The 21,419-nt window shown below is 50.5% G+C and overlaps 1 protein-coding gene across 1 annotated transcript in view; it reads left to right on the top strand.

Annotated features, from left to right (window-relative positions):
- The first annotated feature begins 616 nt into the window (after positions 1–616).
- Synpo2 (synaptopodin 2) overlaps positions 617–21,419 on the top strand; it is a 123,905-nt gene continuing 103,102 nt past the window's right edge. Inside the window, exon 1 of the mRNA XM_027952335.2 lies at positions 617–757. Within this exon, the coding sequence (XP_027808136.2) occupies positions 653–757 (105 nt within the window). The 5' untranslated portion in view covers positions 617–652. The remainder of the gene's footprint in view (positions 758–21,419) is intronic.

The following is a 21,419-nucleotide window of genomic DNA, read 5'->3' as shown; positions in this document are numbered from 1 at the left end:
TACTTATTAGGAGGTAGATGGGGGAGGCATAGGGTTCCCTCTCTCTCCATCTCCCTCCCTTCCTCCAGACAGACTACAGGTCAGAAAGCAGGAGGCTTGCAGACATGTTGATAATTGTTAATAACCCTCCTCTTATGGGATTCGCTCAGCAGACGGCATAAACGCAGTCGCCTGACCCACTTGAACTCTCTGTCCACTCCATTCTTCACGGTGGTCAACCCCACATTCCTTTGGAGAATCTGCTCCTCCAGGAGTCGTATTCTCCAAGCACATATTTTAGGATGTCACTCGTGGCGCGGGATTAAAACTTCACGTGTTCTCTGCTATTTATAGAATTATCAGCCGCAAGGTTTTCACTGTTCTTTCTTCTTAAGCGCTGGGATTCAGCCGTTCCGCGGAGGAATGCTGCGCTCCCTCCCCACCGTCCCTCCCCACCTCCCGGCCCGGCGGGGGCAGCGCGCCCTCCCTCCGGGGGGCCGAGTCAGGAGCGTGACGCAGGAGCGGGCTCTTCCTGGACGCCCAGCCTCGCGGGCGCAGCACCCACCAGAGGCGCCGAGCACCGCGCGGTGCGCGCCCAGTCGGTCCCATTGCACCCGCTGCGCGCGTCCGCCATCGGCCTTCCAGCTCACCACGCTGCCCAGCCAGAGGGACAATGGGCACGGGGGATTTCATCTGCATCTCCATGACTGGAGGGGCGCCTTGGGGGTTCCGGCTGCAGGGCGGCAAGGAGCAGAAGCAGCCTCTACAAGTGGCGAAGGTAAGCGGGGAGCAGGGTCAAGGTTGTGCACCGTGTCTGCCCCAGGGGCCCGACCTGCTGAGCTCTGGCGGCTCTGACGCTGAATTGATGGAGAACAGGCTTGGTTTTAAGAAACTTTAGGGTCCAAACTACCGCGTATCATGCAATTAACTGGCAAGCCACGGCGGAGGGAAGGGTCACGGTCAGGAGCTGGAGTAAAGACGCCCCCTTCGGAGGACAGCAGAGCTCCGCGGGGCGCAGCCGCTTGGCCAGGATGCTCTGGGGACTCGATCTAGTGCTGGTGGCAGCGTGCACGGAAAAGCCAATTTTGGCAATAATTTTAAAAGTATGATGAAATGTCATAAAATCTATTTAAAGAATATCCTTTTAAGGATTTGACAAGTAAATGCAGAAAGCCAAGTGCTGTATTCCCTGAAGTGTGCCCAGCTGGTTAAGGACAGCAATAAAATTCAGGGATCCCGGAGCTGCCAGGGCCCAGAGTGACTGCAGGCTGCAGGAGCTGTTCGCAGGGGTGCACCGCGGGGCTGGGGTCTGCTGCCTTCCAACTGGCAGACAAAAAACCTTGAACTGTACGACAGTGAACAAGTTTTACCCGATTTTAATATCAAATTATAGTATCATATCAAAGAGTTTGTGAGGGCAGGAGGTGGATTTTGTTTTATGCTTATATTAAAAATGGTTCCAGATGCTTCTGAAATATGTGGGTCACTGCCTTGTAGGCATCCTCTCACCTTGGCTTTTACTTTTAAAAAGCGGTGGGAGTGAGAAAAGGAGTTTCTTTGAAGTTTTCTGCTCTCAGGAACCCATCAGAAAATCCTTTCATATCGCGATGGTAGAATCCTGCCCCCTAGTGGAAGTTCAGGTCCTCAGCCCAGACAAGAAGCAGGTCGGGGAAAAGCAGATTTTTAAAATAAGACTGGAAAGTTCATCAGAGATCAGTCATTCAAGTATTTTCAGATGAGGAGAGAGCCTGAGGGGTTAAGTAACCCTTCTGGAGTGTCCAGTTGGACCTCAGAGGATCTGTGGCCCTCGAGGCTTCCCGGGAGCCAGGGCAGGCCAGTGCTGCAGGCTAGCAGGACTGTGCTGGGGGACCCCACCTTCCTGGGCATCGGTGAAGCAACACTCGGATGGAAAGGAAGAGCATTGGGGAAAGGACCTGCAAGGGAGGAGGGGCAGGGCCCCTGGGACCAGAAGAAAAGAGCCTGCTAGAACTAGAGGGTCCCGGGCAGCAGGGTTCCAAAATTCTGGTCACCACAAAGCACCTGTTACTGGTAGTCAAAGCACCAAAGTTTGTGACAACATTGTGTGATAAACGTGAAGGTGTGATCCAGGCTGGGACTTGAGGCTGGAGCGCTTCACTGAGTCTAGAACACTGGTTGGTCATCTGCTTCCCACAGGGAGATGGGGCTGACTCCAGCGCTGATCTCCAGGGCAGCCCTGGGTGAGTGGCCTGCCCTCCTGGAGGGGGTGTAAGGAGAGAGATGGAGACTTTGGGTGGAAAGGAGAGAGTTAAGGAGGATGCTGAACTGCAGGGTCCTGAAGGTCCTATGCCCCAGGGCACAGTTTGGGTGGAATGTGAGGACAGAGAGGCTGAAAGCTGTCATGTCCAGTGGCTCTGAAGAGCTCAGCAGGCATGGAACCTCCTTTCTCTGGGTGCTGGTTTCAAGGTTCACACTGTCCTCTATTGCTCAGGGGAGCTGGTGTTCTAGAAAGCCTGGGAGCAGAGGTTGCTCGCTGTGCCTGCCTCGCCAGGACCACCATTCTTATTTAAAGTGCTGCGCCCGTCAGAGAGTGGACTTCAGGGTCTCCCACGGAGCTCAGCGCAGGAGGGTGTTCTGGGGCAGAGACCGGCTCCTTTGGGTGGAGCTGCCCCCACCTAGAGGTGGGACATACAGGCTGGGTGCAGGATGGTTGCTGTCAAGCAAGATGCTCGTGGTTTTGAGAAAAAAGATTAATTTGATAATTGAAAAAAAATATTTCCCAAGAAGATAGAATTTCAGCCAGTGCTTGAACCATGACCTTAAAATGAGAATGCTATGAAATGTTTTGTTCAAAGATAAAACAAAATTTGGCTTGTTGTGAAACAGTTGTGTTTAGATCTTTAATAATTCCGTGTAGAAAAAACCCAGCAGGCTGAAATAGCGCAGGAAAAACAAGGGTAATGTTATTAAGTGGTCAGGAGCACAGTGGCCTTGTAAATGCCACTGAGCACCTCCCAGTGCTGGCTGGTCACTTCTCAGAGATGTTCAGACATGTTCAGTACTTGCTGGCTGACCAAACTGCACACAAACCCACACTTTAAAGATCACTAACAGGAATATTAACAAAACTTCTCAGAGACAAAAAGCTCAGTGCTCTCAATTTCTGTTTTTTTTTTTAAATAAACTGATTTTTTATAAAGGCCAAATAATCAGTAACGCATCTGGTGTTTGAATGCTTGCGTGTCTGTGAATTTGCATTCTGCATGACACAGTGTACGCCTCACAGGCTAAAGCCACTTGGCCTGATCTGTCCCTAGAAGCAAGCTGTGCAGACGGACAGCCCCACTGTCGGAGCCAGAGGATGTCAGCAGACCCCGCTGCAAAGCTCCCTGGGGACCCCCTTCACGGCTTCCCTGGAAACACTCTTGGCAGATCACTCTGGAAAGCTCCATGTCAAGCCGTTGGAGCCGTTTTTGTTGGATAACACATCTTACAATTCAAAACAACTCACATTTTGAAAACAATGAACTAAACATTGTTCAGAATATTTATCTTTCATGGTTAATACAGTTAGACTTTTTTCTTTAAACCCTGTAAATCTCTGTAGTTCTGATTCCCATTGAATTTCAGTTCAAAGTTTCAAGCACCGATCACAATTGAGATCACAAATCATCATCGATCTCTTCCTGAGGCAGTGATGGATTCAGTGATTCTTACCTGTGGCTGTGGACCCTGGAAAGCTCTGAACAAAGCACATTTTGTAGGCTCAGTGCAGTCCAGGCTCTGTGGTCCATGTCCCCTTGTGCCACATCCCTTGCGCCATCAGTGAGGTTTCTGGAATGCTTCAGAGAGAGCGATTCCAGAAACAGCCACCTGTGGGGAAGGGACGCCCACGCGTGGAGGGCGTCTGAGAAAGACTGCTCCTCACTACCAGTGGAAACCTCGTGATGTCTTTAACATAAAGGAGCTGATCCCTCCACGCTTGGCTGGTTCTGGGTCCTTACTAGAAACTCAAAGGCAGGTCTGCTCCAAGCCCACACATGAGGTGCGTCTCCCAGGCAAACGGTGTGTCCACACCCTCGTCCGGACATTGTGTTCCAGTGCGCTCAGTCGTGGGGCCGAGGTGGCATCAGATGCCCCTGCACATGCACTCTGCCTGGTGGGGACCTGGCACAGCACTTGTGTCCAGCAAGTCCTGCCCAGTGCCCGGAAGGGTTCCAGTGCCTGTGAGTGACGTCTCTGGAGTGTTCTGCAGATCCTGAGCGTGTGTGTGAGAAGCTGCCTCTGCCCCAGAGCTGGGGAAGCTGCGGTGAGACAGGCCAGGCTCTTGCTACGGGGATCTGTAAAGATGACTGGATGCAACTTTTCTCCCTTTTTGTTGGAAATGTGCCCAAGAGGATAGAGATGGAGGTAGGCTAGGGTGGTCCCCCAAGGAAAGTTCATAAAACGCAAACATACCACGGCCTCAACGTTTGTAATCACTTGGGAGATAATTAATTGGCCTGGGGTGTGCCCTGGGCCTCAGGGTTTGTAAACACTTGGAGGTAATTCCCACGTGTGATCCAGATCCCCAGCCCTGCTGCAGAGGGCAGCCAGCTGGGTCCACTCTGCGCTCACAGGGAGGCAGGCACCCTGCCCTTTCCCAGCCAAGGTAGGAGGTGGCCCAGAGAGGCCCGGAGCTGCCTGAGTTCCAGCCTGGTGAGCAGGTCACGTTGTGGTGGCCAGCCAGGTGAGCTGGGGAGGATGCAGGCGCTGGGGCCTTCAGCAGGAGCCCTGGAGGCTGGGCTGCAGGAAGGGAGGTTCTCTGCTAGTGAGTCTGTGAGAGCCTCATATCCACACCAGGGCAGGCTCCGGGCACGCCCTGGGCACGCTCTGGCAGCGAGGAGGAGCCCCCAGCGGCCACCTGAGCCAGCAGCAGAGCCCTCAGCTGACCAAAGCTCAGTTCACACTCAGACAACACCAGAAGCGGGTTTCCCATCTGCCTGAAACCCAGAGTCAAAGTCTCACTCATTCCACCTGGAAGCAGGCGCATCGCGGGAGCCGGGTGTTTTCAGAGCTCCTCGGTGCCTGGCGGTGCGTGGCTGGTGGGTACCTCGAGGAGTGCCAGCTGGTTCTGTTCTAAGCGTGAATCGGTCCATTTCTCCCCACTGAAGCTCTCGGCATTGGCAAAGACAGACCCCTTGAGAGTACCTTGGCCAGACCCATGCACTTCTCCTGCCCTTGGTCATTAACTGTCCAGTCCAGTTGGAGCTTCTGTCTAATGCCTGGCTCTGAGTTCCCTCCCCTAGCCCGGTGGCTCTGGAGCTCACCATGGGGAGAAGGGTGTTGTCTGCCCTTACCCGCCTCCCTCCAGCTCCCGCAAGGCTAGAGGATGGAGGAGGGGCTGCAGAGGGGAGGGGAGGTGCCTTCACCTAGAGCTGAACAGGGGGCTGCTGTTGTCTTCTCTGGTCAATGCTGAGTGGCCCCTGAAGTTCTCTGTGGCTGGTGTCCAAGTGCCAGGGCAGATGTGGCTTCTCCTAGGAGCCCTGGAGACCCCTGGGGCAGGCACCCTGGGTTGGAAGTTGGGCTCACCTCACTCTGCCCTGTCCTGCCCTGGGCCTGGCGGCTGGCTCCTGCAGCTCCTGGCTGGGAGTCTGACCTTTGGGGTAGGGCGCTAGAAGCTGGCTCAAGCCTGCCACCTGCCTTGGCATTTCTCATGCAGAGGAGATGCCGAGACCCTCCCCTGGGCCCGGTGGCAGGCTGGGGTCCTGGTGACAGGCCCTTACATTCAACCAGATAACGTGTGAAACAACTTAACTTTCTCCGTGAGTTCACGTGTTTGGCTAGAAGTACCTCCATGTGTGCGTCTCGTGATTTTCCAAATGTGCTATTGTCACCTCTTTTGATACCAGCAGGACTGACCAGGGTTTATTACTGTCAGGTTACAGGTGAAAAAAAGCCGATCCTGAAAAAATTAAATTATTTGCAAATAAATCATGTCCTCTAGTCCAAAGTCCAGTAGAACACCTCCTTCTGGAGGAGCACCCGGCCACTCTCGGGCGTGAGCCTCAGTCAGGAGGAACGGACTGCTGCTCAGTGTGGTGAGAATCGCACGGCTTTAGCGTGGGGTTTGTGCAACACCGAAACTCACCTGATCCAGAGTGCCCTTCGAGACATGGGTGCGTGCGTGGCGACTTCCTCCCTGTGGGACTGAGGGAAGGGGTTCAGGCACAGTGTGCAACAGGAAAAACCTGGAGTAAACTCTGTGTATGATAAACCTGAGGGCTTGGCAGGAAGTGGCCTTCTGATGCGTCTTGAACAACCCTGAAGGGGAACAACCTCAGAGGTCAAAGCTCATCTGAGGAGCACCCTCTACCCTCTGCTCATCTGCCACCCTCTCCTCAGTTGTTTTCTTTTAACCTTTATTTTATTTATTTATTTTTATGTGGTGCCGAGGATTGAACCCAGGGCCTCACACGTGCCAGGCGAGTGCTCTACCGCTGAGCCTCAGCCCAGCCCTTTCCCCTCAGTTTTAAAAGGCAGGCTTCTAAGTCTCTGCGACCCCCTGGGGGCAGTCCTGCCTGGCATGGAAGTCCAGCGTGTTTCAGGGAGAGGCCTGGTAGGAATGGGGGAGGGTTTTCTGAGTGAGCGGAACACCACATGTCCATTTCCTGCCCGCTGGCCTTTGGTCTTCCCTGGCACACCTGCTGGACAGTCATCTGCCGCCTTTGGAAGTGGTGTGGGTGTAGGGCTGAGGAGCCGCGGAGCCTCCTGGGGCAGGCTGTGGGGTGTCCCTGGGCTCGCCCAGGCAGCTGCCCCCTTCATCCCCTGCCTTTATCCCCTTCATCCAAGCGCTCCTGGGGACACTGATGACTTCTGTCCTGGGAGTCTGTAGTGACAATAGAGGGCTCACTTCCCCAAACATCTGGTGGCCCGTAACAGAACCTTCTGGAGACGATTTCTTTGAAGAAACTTGTGTGGGATGTTTACTGGATGCGAAATGCCTCCTGTGCCAGTTTTACTTATGACTCTTCTGGTGCTGGGGATGGAACCCAGGGCCTCGTGCATGCTGGGGAAGTGCTGCTACTGAGCCACACCCAGCCCTGGAGTCACCTTCTGGAGCACCGGGAGAACTGGGGGTTGCCCCACTTAACATCCGCCCTCAGGAGCACACAAAAGTGGTGGCCTCTGCTGCCCGGATGGTTCGGGCAGCCCTGAGCCTTCCACCTGCGCTGAGTCTCCTGTGGGCCTGTGCAGCTTGAGTAGCCAGTTAGGGGAAGGGCCGCCTGAGTGGACCTGGTTGAGAGGTGTTTGTGACCTGTAGATAGACCTGTTCTGACACCGAGTCACATCACAGACTCAAGGTAATGTCAGGTTATTTTATTTGGGAGTTTATTTTTAAGATAAACAATTTAGGAAATAAAATAGAAACAGATTACAAATCTTCAAATCCTGATTTAAGAATTTTCTACTTACCAAATTCCCACGTGGTCTTTTGTTAATCCATCTATTTTAAGCGGACAGGTTAAGTGGTATGTCTTTATCACTCACAACATGGTGTCTTGGAAAATAACGGGGAGTGGTTAAAACAGCTGTCCACAGGTGTTTCACCCAGTCCACACACAGCAGTGTCCACAGTCAGCTGCTGTCTGGTGGATCTCCTGTCTTAGGGCTCCACCCCGCTGCGATCTGGCCCCCTCCCTCCTGTGTCTCTAAGCCCTCCACAGCCCTCCTGGTGACCCCACCCCGTCGCCCATGCCGTCAGTGCCTTTAGCCCTGGTGATCCCACCCCTGTGCCTTTAGGTGGCATGTGTGAGTGAGACCCTGTGGTGTTATCTGATTTCACGTGACACAGCGCTTCCCAGGCTGTGCAAGCCATCCCCAGGAGCTGTCCTCTGTGCAGCTTGAGGATGCGCCCTTGTGCATGCAGGCCTCCTTGTCTCCATCCTCCCGTCCTGCGAGGACACCTGGCCGGGCCCTCCACCTTGCTGCTGAGAACACTGCCGCGAGAACATGGGTCAGGGCTCCGGTTTGGGCGTTCCGCAGTTGCTGGGTCATGGCCCTCTTACTCCTGAGCCATCCAGGTGCCTGCAGGCTGCTCTCTGGGCCAAGCTTACTCGTGTCCCTCCTGCCCACAGTGGCCAGGGCTCCCTCTGCCCTAGCCCCCGCCCTGATATCCTGTGGATAACAGCATTTGAGCAGGAGACGGTGGCCTCGCTGTTTGCCTGCGTCTCCCTGAGGCCTGCCATGTCCGTTGTTCTTCTCACGTACCTGTTGGCCACCGTGAGTCTTCTCTGGAGAAGTGCCTGTTGTGTCTTTGGCCCACGTGTCAGTTACCTGTTTTCTTGACTTGCTGCTGTTTGAGTTTCTCACTCGAGGTGCAGTTTGCGGAAACGGTCCGGATCTGCAGGTTGTCTCTTCCCGCTGCTGGTTGTTTTGGTCGCTGGGAGAAGCCAGTAGCTCAATGCGGGCCCTTGCTGCCGTGCTTCCGGTACATCATATCCAAACAGCTGACGCCAGGCCACTCCATGTCCTCTCCATTTCCTCTAGTGGTCACTTGGTTCCAGGTCTTCATTAAATCTCTGATTCATTGAGCTGATCTTAACTGGCCAGAGGCCAGGTCTGCTTTCGTCCTTCTGCTTGTGGAGGTACAGGATTACCCTGGCACATGTATTGACCAGACTGTCCTCCAGTGTGTGTCTAATTTTTCATCTCTGCTTTTAGATGAGTCTTTTCTCTCGCTTTCTTAGTTAAGCTAAAGATTCTCAGTTTGTTTATCCTTTCACAAAAACCAGCTCTTTGCTTTGTTGATCTTTTGCATTTTTCTCATTTCTGTTTCAATATTTTGCTCTGATATTTGCTATTTCCTCCCTCTACTGACCTTGGGCAGAGTTCCTGAGGGGCAAAGGCTGAGGATGTGCAGGTCCCTCCTGGCCTCTCTTCTGTTCTACAGGCCTGCATATCTGGTCTCAGCGCTGTTTTAAGCCTGTACTGTGTTTTGAGGTCAGGAAGTGTGACACCTCTTCCTTTTTTCCTTTTGCTCAAGGTGTCTATTGGGTTTTCTTGTGGTTTCATACAAATTTTCAATAGATATTTCTGGTTCTGTGAAGAATACCATTGATATTCTGATAGGAATTACTTGGTGTGTTTGGACATTTTAAGAATACTGATTCTCTCACGCGGGAACATGGGATGCCTTCTGTCCTTTCTAGTTTCTTTCTCGGTGAGCTTTGATACCTTGACTATGGGGTCTTCAGGGAACCTAATGCAGATCAAACCTGAAGGTGTTTCTTTCTTCTCCTAGATATATTTGTATCTTTCTCCAGACTTGGAAAGTTTCCTTCTACTATTTCTTTAATTTTTTTATACTACTTTTTCTTCTACTTCTGAAATGCTCATGGCCCATAAATTTACTCTTTTTGATGCCATCCTTAAATACCATAATCTTTCTTATTTCTTTTCAAAATCTGTCATTTTTTTCTCTTCTGTGTTTTTCCAAAGCATCTGTCTTTTGAGTTCAGAGGCTTTTTTCTGCTTGATCAAGTCTGCTGGTCCTGCTAGCTGTATTTTCCATTTCATTCAACATAGTTTTCAGCTCCAGGATTTGTTTGATTTATCATCACTATTATTTGATCTTTCTTTTAATTTTTTTTCTGGTTATTTTTTCATTGAAATATTTTTCTATATATTCTTGAAGTCATTGGCCTTCCTTAAAACACCTATTTTGAGTTCTTTACCAGGTGGTTCACACATCTTCATCTCTTTAAGGTTAGCTACTGGCACTTAGTTTTGTGTGCTTGGTGACACCGTGTTTCCTGGTCATTTTTGATCCCTGTGGTTGTGTGTTCAAGTTTGTGCATTGAAAAGGAGGTAAGGTACCTACTTCCAGCTTTATGGTCTGGCTCTGGGAACGTCCTTCAGTAGTAAACGTGTCCAGTTTCATGTGTTGTGGTACCTGTGCCAGGGACTACTTCAGCCATAGTGGGGCTAGTGGGTGCCTGAAGCCCCAGACCACCAGGGTGGACACATGGCCAACAGCCCAGGTTCCACTGTTTGTCACTTAGGCAAATCTGTGGGCCACACTGTTACCCATGGTGTCACATTTCTTAGGTTCATGATACAAAGCTGCCAGAGAGGTTTTGCTGTCACCTGTTGTAGCACTTCTTAAAATACTTTACAGGGTCCTCAGTGCTTTCATAAAATAGCCATGACATTGTTTTATCTGATTATGTACCCACCACTGGATAGGCATGTTATGAATTGTTTCCTATCCTTTTCTCAGACGAGGAATCTGAGGCATAGAGAAGCTATGTCAGTAGCTTAAGGTCACATGTCAGCAAATGGCAAGATCAGGATACAGACAGTGTGATGTCAACAGCCTTGACTGCTGCTAACATGTGGCTTATTCATAGGCTGAGCCTCCTGAAGGCATCTGAAGCCCCCGTGATCTAGGCCACAGGCCTGTCACTCTCCAGAGGTGCATTCAGCCCTCAGGAAACCTCATGATTCTCAGGAGAGGGCTCCGACTCCCTCATCGCTGCTGGAAAGCTGCCTTTACACCCCCCCGCCATGTCTGGAGAAGCTGCATTCACCAGAGAGGCCCTTGCTGGAGTCAGGCCTCCAGGGTTCTACCCTGCTGGAGTGAGAGGCAACCCCCGGCCCTCCTGTGTCCACCACCCCAGCACTCACTTGAGCTCTTCGGGCTCCACTGCCTGGGCTAAGGCTTGGCTCATGCGACTATTCCTCCATCAGACCAGTGATGTCCCAACAGGTGACAAGACCTTCTGGAGGAAGAAACTGACTGAATCCCATCTGTGTTCTAGGTGTTTATAGAACATGCACACACACCTGCACGACCGCTGTGCTCATCTTTCATGTTGATCATAAGACCCATCTGTGTTCTAGGTGTATATAGAACATGCACACACACCTGCACGACCGCTGTGCTCGTCTTTCATGTTGAGCACAAGACCCATCTGTGTTCTAGGTGTATATAGAACATGCACACACATCTGCATGACTGCTGTGCTCATCTTTCATGTTGAGCATAAACCCATGTGTTCTAGGTGTATATAGAACATGCACACACACCTGCACGACTGCTGTGCTCATCTTTCATGTTGAGCATAAGACCCATCTGTGGGCTAGGTGTATATAGAACATGCACACACACCTGCACGACCGCTGTGCTCATCTTTCATGTTGAGCCTAAGACCCATCTGTGTTCTAGGTGTATATAGAACATGCACACACACCTGCACGACTGCTGTGCTCATCTTTCATGTTGAGCATAAGACCCATCTGTGTGCAAGGTGTATATAGAACATGCACACACACCTGCACGACCACTGTGCTCATCTTTCATGTTGAGCATAAATCCATGTGTTCTAGGTGTATATAGAACATGCACACACACCTGCACGACTGCTGTGCTCGTCTTTCATGTTGAGCATAAGACCCATCTGTGGGCCAGGTGTATATAGAACATGCACACACACCTGCATGACCGCTGTGCTCGTCTTTCATGTTGAGCATAAACCCATGTGTTCTAGGTGTATATAGAACATGCACACACATCTGCATGACTGCTGTGCTCGTCTTTCATGTTGAGCATAAGATCCATCTGTGTTCTAGGTGTATATAGAACATGCACACACACCTGCACGACCACTGTGCTCATCTTTCATGTTGAGCACAAGACCCATCTGTGTTCTAGGTGTGTATAGAACATGCACACACACCTGCACGACTGCTGTGCTCGTCTTTCATGTTGAGCCTAAGACCCATCTGTGTTCTAGGTGTATATAGAACATGCACACACACCTGCACGACCGCTGTGCTCATCTTTCATGTTGAGCATAAATCCATGTGTTCTAGGTGTATATAGAACATGCACACACACCTGCACGACTGCTGTGCTCGTCTTTCATGTTGAGCATAAGACCCATCTGTGGGCCAGGTGTATATAGAACATGCACACACACCTGCATGACCGCTGTGCTCGTCTTTCATGTTGAGCATAAGACCCATCTGTGGGCCAGGTGTATATAGAACATGCACACACACCTGCACGACCGCTGTGCTCATCTTTCATGTTGAGCATAAACCCATTTGTTCTAGGTGTATATAGAACATGCACACACATCTGCACGACTGCTGTGCTCGTCTTTCATGTTGAGCATAAGATCCATCTGTGTTCTAGGTGTATATAGAACATGCACACACACCTGCACGACCACTGTGCTCATCTTTCATGTTGAGCACAAGACCCATCTGTGTTCTAGGTGTGTATAGAACATGCACACACACCTGCACGACTGCTGTGCTCGTCTTTCATGTTGAGCCTAAGACCCATCTGTGTTCTAGGTGTATATAGAACATGCACACACACCTGCACGACCGCTGTGCTCGTCTTTCATGTTGAGCATAAGACCCATCTGTGTGCTAGGTGTATATAGAACATGCACACACACCTGCACGACCACTGTGCTCATCTTTCATGTTGAGCATAAACCCATGTGTTCTAGGTGTATATAGAACATGCACACACACCTGCACGACTGCTGTGCTCGTCTTTCATGTTGAGCATAAGACCCATCTGTGGGCCAGGTGTATATAGAACATGCACACACACCTGCATGACCGCTGTGCTCGTCTTTCATGTTGAGCATAAACCCATGTGTTCTAGGTGTATATAGAACATGCACACACATCTGCACGACTGCTGTGGTCGTCTTTCATGTTGAGCATAAGATCCATCTGTGTTCTAGGTGTATATAGAACATGCACACACACCTGCACGACCACTGTGCTCATCTTTCATGTTGAGCACAAGACCCATCTGTGTTCTAGGTGTGTATAGAACATGCACACACACCTGCACGACCGCTGTGCTCGTCTTTCATGTTGAGCCTAAGACCCATCTGTGTTCTAGGTGTATATAGAACATGCACACACACCTGCACGACCGCTGTGCTCATCTTTCATGTTGAGCCTAAGACCCATCTGTGTTCTAGGTGTATATAGAACATGCACACACACCTGCACGACCGCTGTGCTCGTCTTTCATGTTGAGCATAAGACCCATCTGTGTTCTAGGTGTATATAGAACATGCACACACACCTGCACGACCACTGTGCTCGTCTTTCATGTTGAGCATAAGACCCATCTGTGTTCTAGGTGTATGTAGAACATACACACACATCTGCACGACTGCTGTGCTCGTCTTTCATGTTGAGCATAAGACCCATCTGTGTGCTAGGTGTATATAGAACATGCACACACATCTGCACAACCGCTGTGCTCGTCTTTCATGTTAAGCATAAGACAGATGTGTTCTAGGTGTATATAGAACATGCACACACATCTGCGCGACCACTGTGCTCATCTTTCATGTTGAGCATAAGACCCATCTGTGTTCTAGGTGTATGTAGAACATACACACACATCTGCACGACTGCTGTGCTCGTCTTTCATGTTGAGCATAAGACCCATGTGTTCTAGGTGTATATAGAACATGCACACATACCTGCACGACCACTGTGCTCATCTTTCATGTTGAGCATAAACCCATGTGTTCTAGGGGTATATAGAACATGCACACACACCTGCACGACCACTGTGCTCATCTTTCATGTTGAGCACAAGACCCATCTGTGTTCTAGGTGTGTATAGAACATGCACACACACCTGCACGACCGCTGTGCTCGTCTTTCATGTTGAGCCTAAGACCCATCTGTGTTCTAGGTGTATATAGAACATGCACACACACCTGCACGACCGCTGTGCTCATCTTTCATGTTGAGCCTAAGACCCATCTGTGTTCTAGGTGTATATAGAACATGCACACACACCTGCACGACCGCTGTGCTCATCTTTCATGTTGAGCATAAGACCCATCTGTGTTCTAGGTGTATATAGAACATGCACACACACCTGCACGACCACTGTGCTCGTCTTTCATGTTGAGCATAAGACCCATCTGTGTTCTAGGTGTATGTAGAACATACACACACATCTGCACGACTGCTGTGCTCGTCTTTCATGTTAAGCATAAGACAGATGTGTTCTAGGTGTATATAGAACATGCACACACACCTGCGCGACCACTGTGCTCATCTTTCATGTTGAGCATAAGACCCATCTGTGTTCTAGGTGTATATAGAACATACACACACATCTGCACGACTGCTGTGCTCGTCTTTCATGTTGAGCATAAGACCCATGTGTTCTAGGTGTATATAGAACATGCACACATACCTGCACGACCACTGTGCTCATCTTTCATGTTGAGCATAAACCCATGTGTTCTAGGGGTATATAGAACATGCACACACACCTGCACGACTGCTGTGCTCGTCTTTCATGTTGAGCACAAGACCCATCTGTGTTCTAGGTGTATATAGAACATGCACACACACCTGCACGACCACTGTGCTCGTCTTTCATGTTGAGCATAAGACCCATCTGTGTTCTAGGTGTATATAGAACATACACACACATCTGCACGACTGCTGTGCTCGTCTTTCATGTTGAGCATAAGACCCATGTGTTCTAGGTGTATATAGAACATGCACACATACCTGCACGACCACTGTGCTCATCTTTCATGTTGAGCATAAACCCATGTGTTCTAGGGGTATATAGAACATGCACACACACCTGCACCACTGCTGTGCTCATCTTTCATGTTGAGCATAAGACCCATCTGTGTTCTAGGTGTGTATAGAACATGCACACACACCTGCACGACTGCTGTGCTCGTCTTTCATGTTGAGCATAAGACCCATCTGTGTTCTAGGTGTATATAGAACATGCACACATACCTGCACGACCACTGTGCTCGTCTTTCATGTTGAGCATAAGATCCATCTGTGTTCTAGGTGTATATAGAACATGCACACATACCTGCACGACCACTGTGCTCGTCTTTCATGTTGAGCATAAGATCCATCTGTGTTCTAGGTGTATATAGAACATGCACACATACCTGCACGACTGCTGTGCTCGTCTTTCATGTTGAGCATAAGACCCATCTGTGTTCTAGGTGTATATAGAACATGCACACATACCTGCACGACCACTGTGCTCGTCTTTCATGTTGAGCATAAGATCCATCTGTGTTCTAGGTGTATATAGAACATGCACACACACCTGCACGACTGCTGTGCTCGTCTTTCATGTTGAGCACAAGACCCATCTGTGTTCTAGGTGTATATAGAACATGCACACACACCTGCACGACCACTGTGCTCGTCTTTCATGTTGAGCATAAGACCCATCTGTGTTCTAGGTGTATATAGAACATACACACACATCTGCACGACTGCTGTGCTCGTCTTTCATGTTGAGCATAAGACCCATGTGTTCTAGGTGTATATAGAACATGCACACATACCTGCACGACCACTGTGCTCATCTTTCATGTTGAGCATAAACCCATGTGTTCTAGGGGTATATAGAACATGCACACACACCTGCACGACTGCTGTGCTCGTCTTTCATGTTGAGCATAAGACCCATCTGTGTTCTAGGTGTGTATAGAACATGCACACACACCTGCACGACTGCTGTGCTCGTCTTTCATGTTGAGCATAAGACCCATCTGTGTTCTAGGTGTATATAGAACATGCACACATACCTGCACGACCACTGTGCTCGTCTTTCATGTTGAGCATAAGATCCATCTGTGTTCTAGGTGTATATAGAACATGCACACACACCTGCACGACTGCTGTGCTCGTCTTTCATGTTGAGCATAAGACCCATCTGTGTTCTAGGTGTGTATAGAACATGCACACACACCTGCACGACCACTGTGCTCATCTTTCATGTTGAGCATAAGACCCATCTGTGTTCTAGGTGTATATAGAACATGCACACATACCTGCACGACCACTGTGGTCGTCTTTCATGTTGAGCATAAGATCCATCTGTGTTCTAGGTGTATATAGAACATGCACACACACCTGCACGACTGCTGTGCTCGTCTTTCATGTTGAGCATAAGACCCATCTGTGTTCTAGGTGTGTATAGAACATGCACACACACCTGCACGACCACTGTGCTCATCTTTCATGTTGAGCATAAGACCCATCTGTGTTCTAGGTGTGTATAGAACATGCACACACACCTGCACGACTGCTGTGCTCGTCTTTCATGTTGAGCATAAGACCCATCTGTGTTCTAGTTGTGTATAGAACATGCACACACACCTGCATGACCACTGTGCTCGTCTTTCATGTTGAGGCTAAGACCCATGTGTTCTAGGTGTATATAGAACATGCACACATACCTGCATGACTGCTGTGCTCGTCTTTCATGTTGAGCATAAGATCCATCTGTGTTCTAGGTGTATATAGAACATGCACACACACCTACAGAACCGCTGTGCTTATCTTTCATGTTAAGCATAACACATACCCAGGAAAAAAACCTTAAAGGATAAAAGATAAAATGAACACTAGTTTTAATTTTGCTTTCTTGACAGCACACAAAGCCTTTTTAATCTGCAGACTGAAGTTTAAAAAGCTGTCAATGATTGACAGACTTTATGGGTTTGAAAATGTTTGTGTGGCCCTGTGTGGCCAGTGATTCAAAGGCACAATGAAGTCTTATTTACTGCAGTTCTTGAGTTCAAAGACTGCCGTGGCCACTGAAGATGAAACCAGCACAAGGAGAGGCATTTGAGGGACAGAATCACCACTAGCCATTTTCTACTCTCATCAGCTGGTGATGCAAAGGTCTTTGTTAGAGATTTGACATGGAGGGAGGTTTCTCTCTCCTCAGATGCCTTCCCTTTGTCCTACTAAGTGGTTAGAACCTTTAGTGTTAAAATCTCACTGTACTTTACATTTGGAAGGTATGAAAATGGATTTTTTTCTACTTAAGTATGGAGAGATGGCATTTAAAAAGACACATATATTCATCAGGCAGAAAAATAGTCACCTGATATAGAAACATTTTCGGTGACTCTTTATAAAAAATTCTATTTCATCCATTTTTTGCTTTCAAAACAAGTAATTTTAAGAGGAACATTGCATTTATTATTCTAAAATATTTGTCAGGTCACCAATGACTAAGAGCCACTTGTCACCTCAGAAAAGGAAAATGAATCTGGAGTATCCCTGTTTCTGTTACAACTGTGGAACACCATGGAGTTCTGCAGCTCTGCGAAGGATCTGAAGTGGTGGCGTGGCCGTCAGTGGTGCAGATTCCTATGGGGTCAGTCGGCATTCCCTGGCATCTGCTGATCCTTGCACCCATGTTTCAAAGGCTCAGTGTGGTTGAGAGGTACCTTCTGTGAGAGTGACCACATGCCCTGAAGGCGTGTGGTGTGTGCACTTGAGACTTTTACTCAGAGACTTTGTGGTGTGGTAGTTCCTGTCAAAGCAGGTGTACCTTCAATAATTTTATTTGCACAGTTTTTCTGTTAAAAACAACAACAACAACTAGTTTTCTTTTGAGAACTTCCCTTCAGTGTCCTTCCTTTTTGGATCCCCAGACGAAGTTCTTCATCTCTCAGTGTTGAAGTAGGATCTGCAGTACACAGGCCAACCCCGCACGGTCCCCTCTCCACGCAGTCGGCTCCCTGCTCTGTGTGCTCTTTCTGTTACTGTTGGTGCCAGTGTTCTCGTCTTTGGAAGTGGTGTTGCCATGTGGTGTTGTTCTAGCTGTTTCAATGTGTTCTCACTGGTGTTTCTCCACCTGTTCAGACTCTGCGAGGTTCGGGTTGGGTGCTGCCTGACTTCAGTGTCCTCCTGGCCCTGCACTCCTTGCCCTGGGGGACTGTGTACCCTGCTCTGCTGCCTTCCTCTCAGAGTTGTTTTAGCATGTGAATCCTTGTGGGGTGTTTTGGTTGACGTCGATGATCACATGGAAAGTCGAGCAGAGGTTCACCCAGGCGAAGTCCGACGCCCCTTCCCTCCCACCCTGGTGAGCAGCCCCTTCTGCGGGGTCTCCTCCAGTGCCGCCCACAGGGCCCACCCTCTGGCCCACAGGTCAGTGGGCCAGAAGCCCCAGTCAGACCCTGTGTTAAAGTAGACCACACGTCAGTTCAGTTCACGCACATTTCTCTCCCATTTTGTGGATAAGACACAGGCATCCCTGCTGGTGGGCTCGGGGGAGTCTCCAGGCACGGGCGCCACAGGGCTGAGCCCTGGACAGATGTGTCACCGGGACTTTGAGGCCCAGGCTGCTGGCACCTGCTTCCCTGGGAAGCCATGACGTGAGTTCTGAGTCTCACACAACGAGGATGAAACCCCCTCTTGGAAAGTGGCACCACCGGGCTGCGGTTGTGGCTCAGTGGTAACGTGCTTGCCTGGCATGCGTGAGGCACTGGGTTCGATTCTCAGCACCACATACAAATAAATAAAGGTCCATCAACAACTCAATGTATACAAACGTTTTTAAAAAATTGGCATCATCACATGATCAGCATGTTGGTCCTGTGAGAGCAGACTCGGACTGTGGTTTCCCTGTCCTCTTTCTCCATTTTGGCTTCTTGTAATGCACAGCTATAGAACAGTCTAGAAGAGTGTTTAAGTGATTGTGCACACTGCCTCTCCTGTAGAAGTCTGGTTAAAACCAATGCTAACACAATCTTTCCTCTTCCTTTGATGTGGTCTCTCCTGTTGAGGATGGAATTTAGGGAGCACAGAGAAGAATAGGACCCAGCTCTTGATTGTCCTGACCTTGATGTCAGACCTAGAGAAGCGGGTTTTGGTTTCAGTTCTCCTTCAGAAATGGGATGGGGTCATGGGCTGGTTGGGAAACTGATCTGTTGAGAGGACGATGATTCAGAGCCGGCCGCCTCTCCCAGACATGCAGCTTTGCTCTGAGCCTCGGTCTTATCCTCTGTGAGGTGGGTGCTCTGTGGTGAATTTGCTGGATGGTAGGTGGACGGTGTGGGATATTGCTAGTGGGGTGGGTGAGGGACTGAGACCAAGGATCCAGGTAAGGTGCTCCACGGGGCCGTGGGGCTGTGCTGAGGTGGCTGTGCACTCCACACAGGATCTCACCCTGATTGATGAACGTGGCATGCCATAGGACATCGCAGTGTCCACCATCACAGCCACATTTCATGCAGTCTGATCCACTCAAGGAAATGGACCCAAGATTATGTTCTCCGAAGGCAAATGAACTGATAGGACAAACTTACAGACAGCACAGATTTAAAGAAAACACCTCAAGCAAGGGACACCGCCACAGGATACACCACAGGACGCCACCTCAGGACGTCACCTCAGGATGCTATCACAGGACTCCACCTCAGGATACCAACACAGGATGCCACCAAAGGACACTACCTCAGGACGCCACCTCAGGACGCCACCACAGGATGCCACCTCAGGATGCCACCACAGGATGCCACCAAAGGACATTACCTCAGGACGCCACCTCAGGACACCACCTCAGGACGCCACCACAGGACACCACCAAAGGACACCTCAGTGCGCCACCTCAGGACGCCACCTCAGGATGCCACCACAGGATGCCACCTCAGGACACCATCTCAGGACGCCACCACAGAACACCACTTCAGGACACCACCTCAGAACACCACCAAAGGACACCGCAGGACACTACCACAGGACACCACCTCAGGATACCACCTCAGGACGCCACCACAGGATGCCACCTCAGGATGCCACCATAGAACACCCTCAGGATACCACCTCAGGGCACCACCTCAGGACACCACCTCAGGACACCACCACAGGACGTGACCACAGGACACCACCTCAGGACGCCACCTCAGGATGCCACCTCAGAACACCACCAAAGGACACCTCAGGACACTACCACAGGACACCACCTCAGGATACCACCTCAGGGCACCACCTCAGGACACCACCTCAGGACACCACCACAGGACGTGACCACAGGACGCCACCTCAGGACGCCACCTCAGGACACCACCTCAGGACGTGACCACAGGACGCCACCTCAGGACGCCACCTCAGGACGCCACCTCAGGACACCACCACACAAGTCTCCGTAGTTTCATGGTGGAAAGCCTAGCATATCCCCCTGGTTGGTGCCAGCGTGGCTCCTGGTAGGGTGACTGGGTAAATATTCCCTGTCAGTCGGTGCTGCCACAGGAAGTCAGAGCCCAGGTCCCCTGGAAAGGGTCTCTCGGCTGCGTCTGTGTGGGGAAGTGTGTTCTGCACAGCTTCTTCCTGGGCTGAGTCTAGACCAGGAGAGGGGTTCAGCACTCCCTGGGGCCTCCCCACTGCCCTGCGCCAGGCTTCCTGTGGCTGGGCACAGGGCAGGTGCCACTCATGAAGGGCTGTGATACCCTGATTCCTGTGTTCTCCAGGCCTCCAGCTCCTCTCCTCTGCTTCTTGCCTCTCTCCACTGCCCACTCCCGTGCAGTCATGGTCCACTTCTTGCCCACTTTTTCCCCACCCCTTGCTAAGCCAAGGAGGACAGCAGATCAAAGTTGTGCTGACCCATCGTTATCCAGAAGAATGAGTGGCCCCTGGGACATGAGTGGGTGTGGGGAGCTCTGTGCAGGTCCCCAGTTGATTTCTGGGAGGGAGCAACACACTAGGTCTTCCCACCCAGGGACGAGTGACCTCATCGAACATTGTCCAACACACTAGGTCTTCCCACCCAGGGACGAGTGACCTCATGGAACATCGTCCAACACATGAGGTCTTCCCACCCAGGGACGAGTGACCTCATGGAACATCATCCAACACACTAGGTCTTCCCACCCAGGGACGAGTGACCTCATGGAACATCATCCAACACACTAGGTCTTCCCACCCAGGGATGAGTGACCTCATGGAACATCGTCCAACACATGAGGTCTTCCCACCCAGGGATGAGTGACCTCATGGAACATCATCCAACACACTAGGTCTTCCCACCCAGGGATGAGTGACCTCATGGAACATCGTCCAACACACTAGGTCTTCCCACCCAGGGACAAGTGACCTCATGGAACATCTCCAACACACTAGGTCTTCCCACCCAGGGACGAGTGACCTCATGGAACATCGTCCAACACATGAGGTCTTCCCACCCAGGGACGAGTGACCTCATGGAACATCGTCCAACACACTAGGTCTTCCCACCCAGGGACGAGTGACCTCATGGAACATCGTCCAACACACTAGGTCTTCCCACCCAGGGACGAGTGACCTCATGGAACATCTCCAACACACTAGGTCTTCCCACCCAGGGATGAGTGACCTCATGGAACATCGTCCAACACACTAGGTCTTCCCACCCAGGGACGAGTGACCTCATGGAACATCTCCAACACACTAGGTCTTCCCACCCAGGGACGAGTGACCTCATGGAACATCTCCAACACACTAGGTCTTCCCACCCAGGGACGAGTGACCTCATGGAACATCGTCCAACACACTAGGTCTTCCCACCCAGGGACGAGTGACCTCATGGAACATCGTCCAACACACTAGGTCTTCCCACCCAGGGACGAGTGACCTCATGGAACATCTCCAACACA

The sequence above is a fragment of the Marmota flaviventris genome, chromosome 7 (genome assembly GCF_047511675.1).
Source record: "Marmota flaviventris isolate mMarFla1 chromosome 7, mMarFla1.hap1, whole genome shotgun sequence".
NCBI lineage: Eukaryota > Metazoa > Chordata > Mammalia > Rodentia > Sciuridae > Marmota > Marmota flaviventris.
The sequence above is the reverse complement of the archived record's forward strand: the minus strand, read 5'-3'. Positions and strand labels throughout refer to the sequence as shown.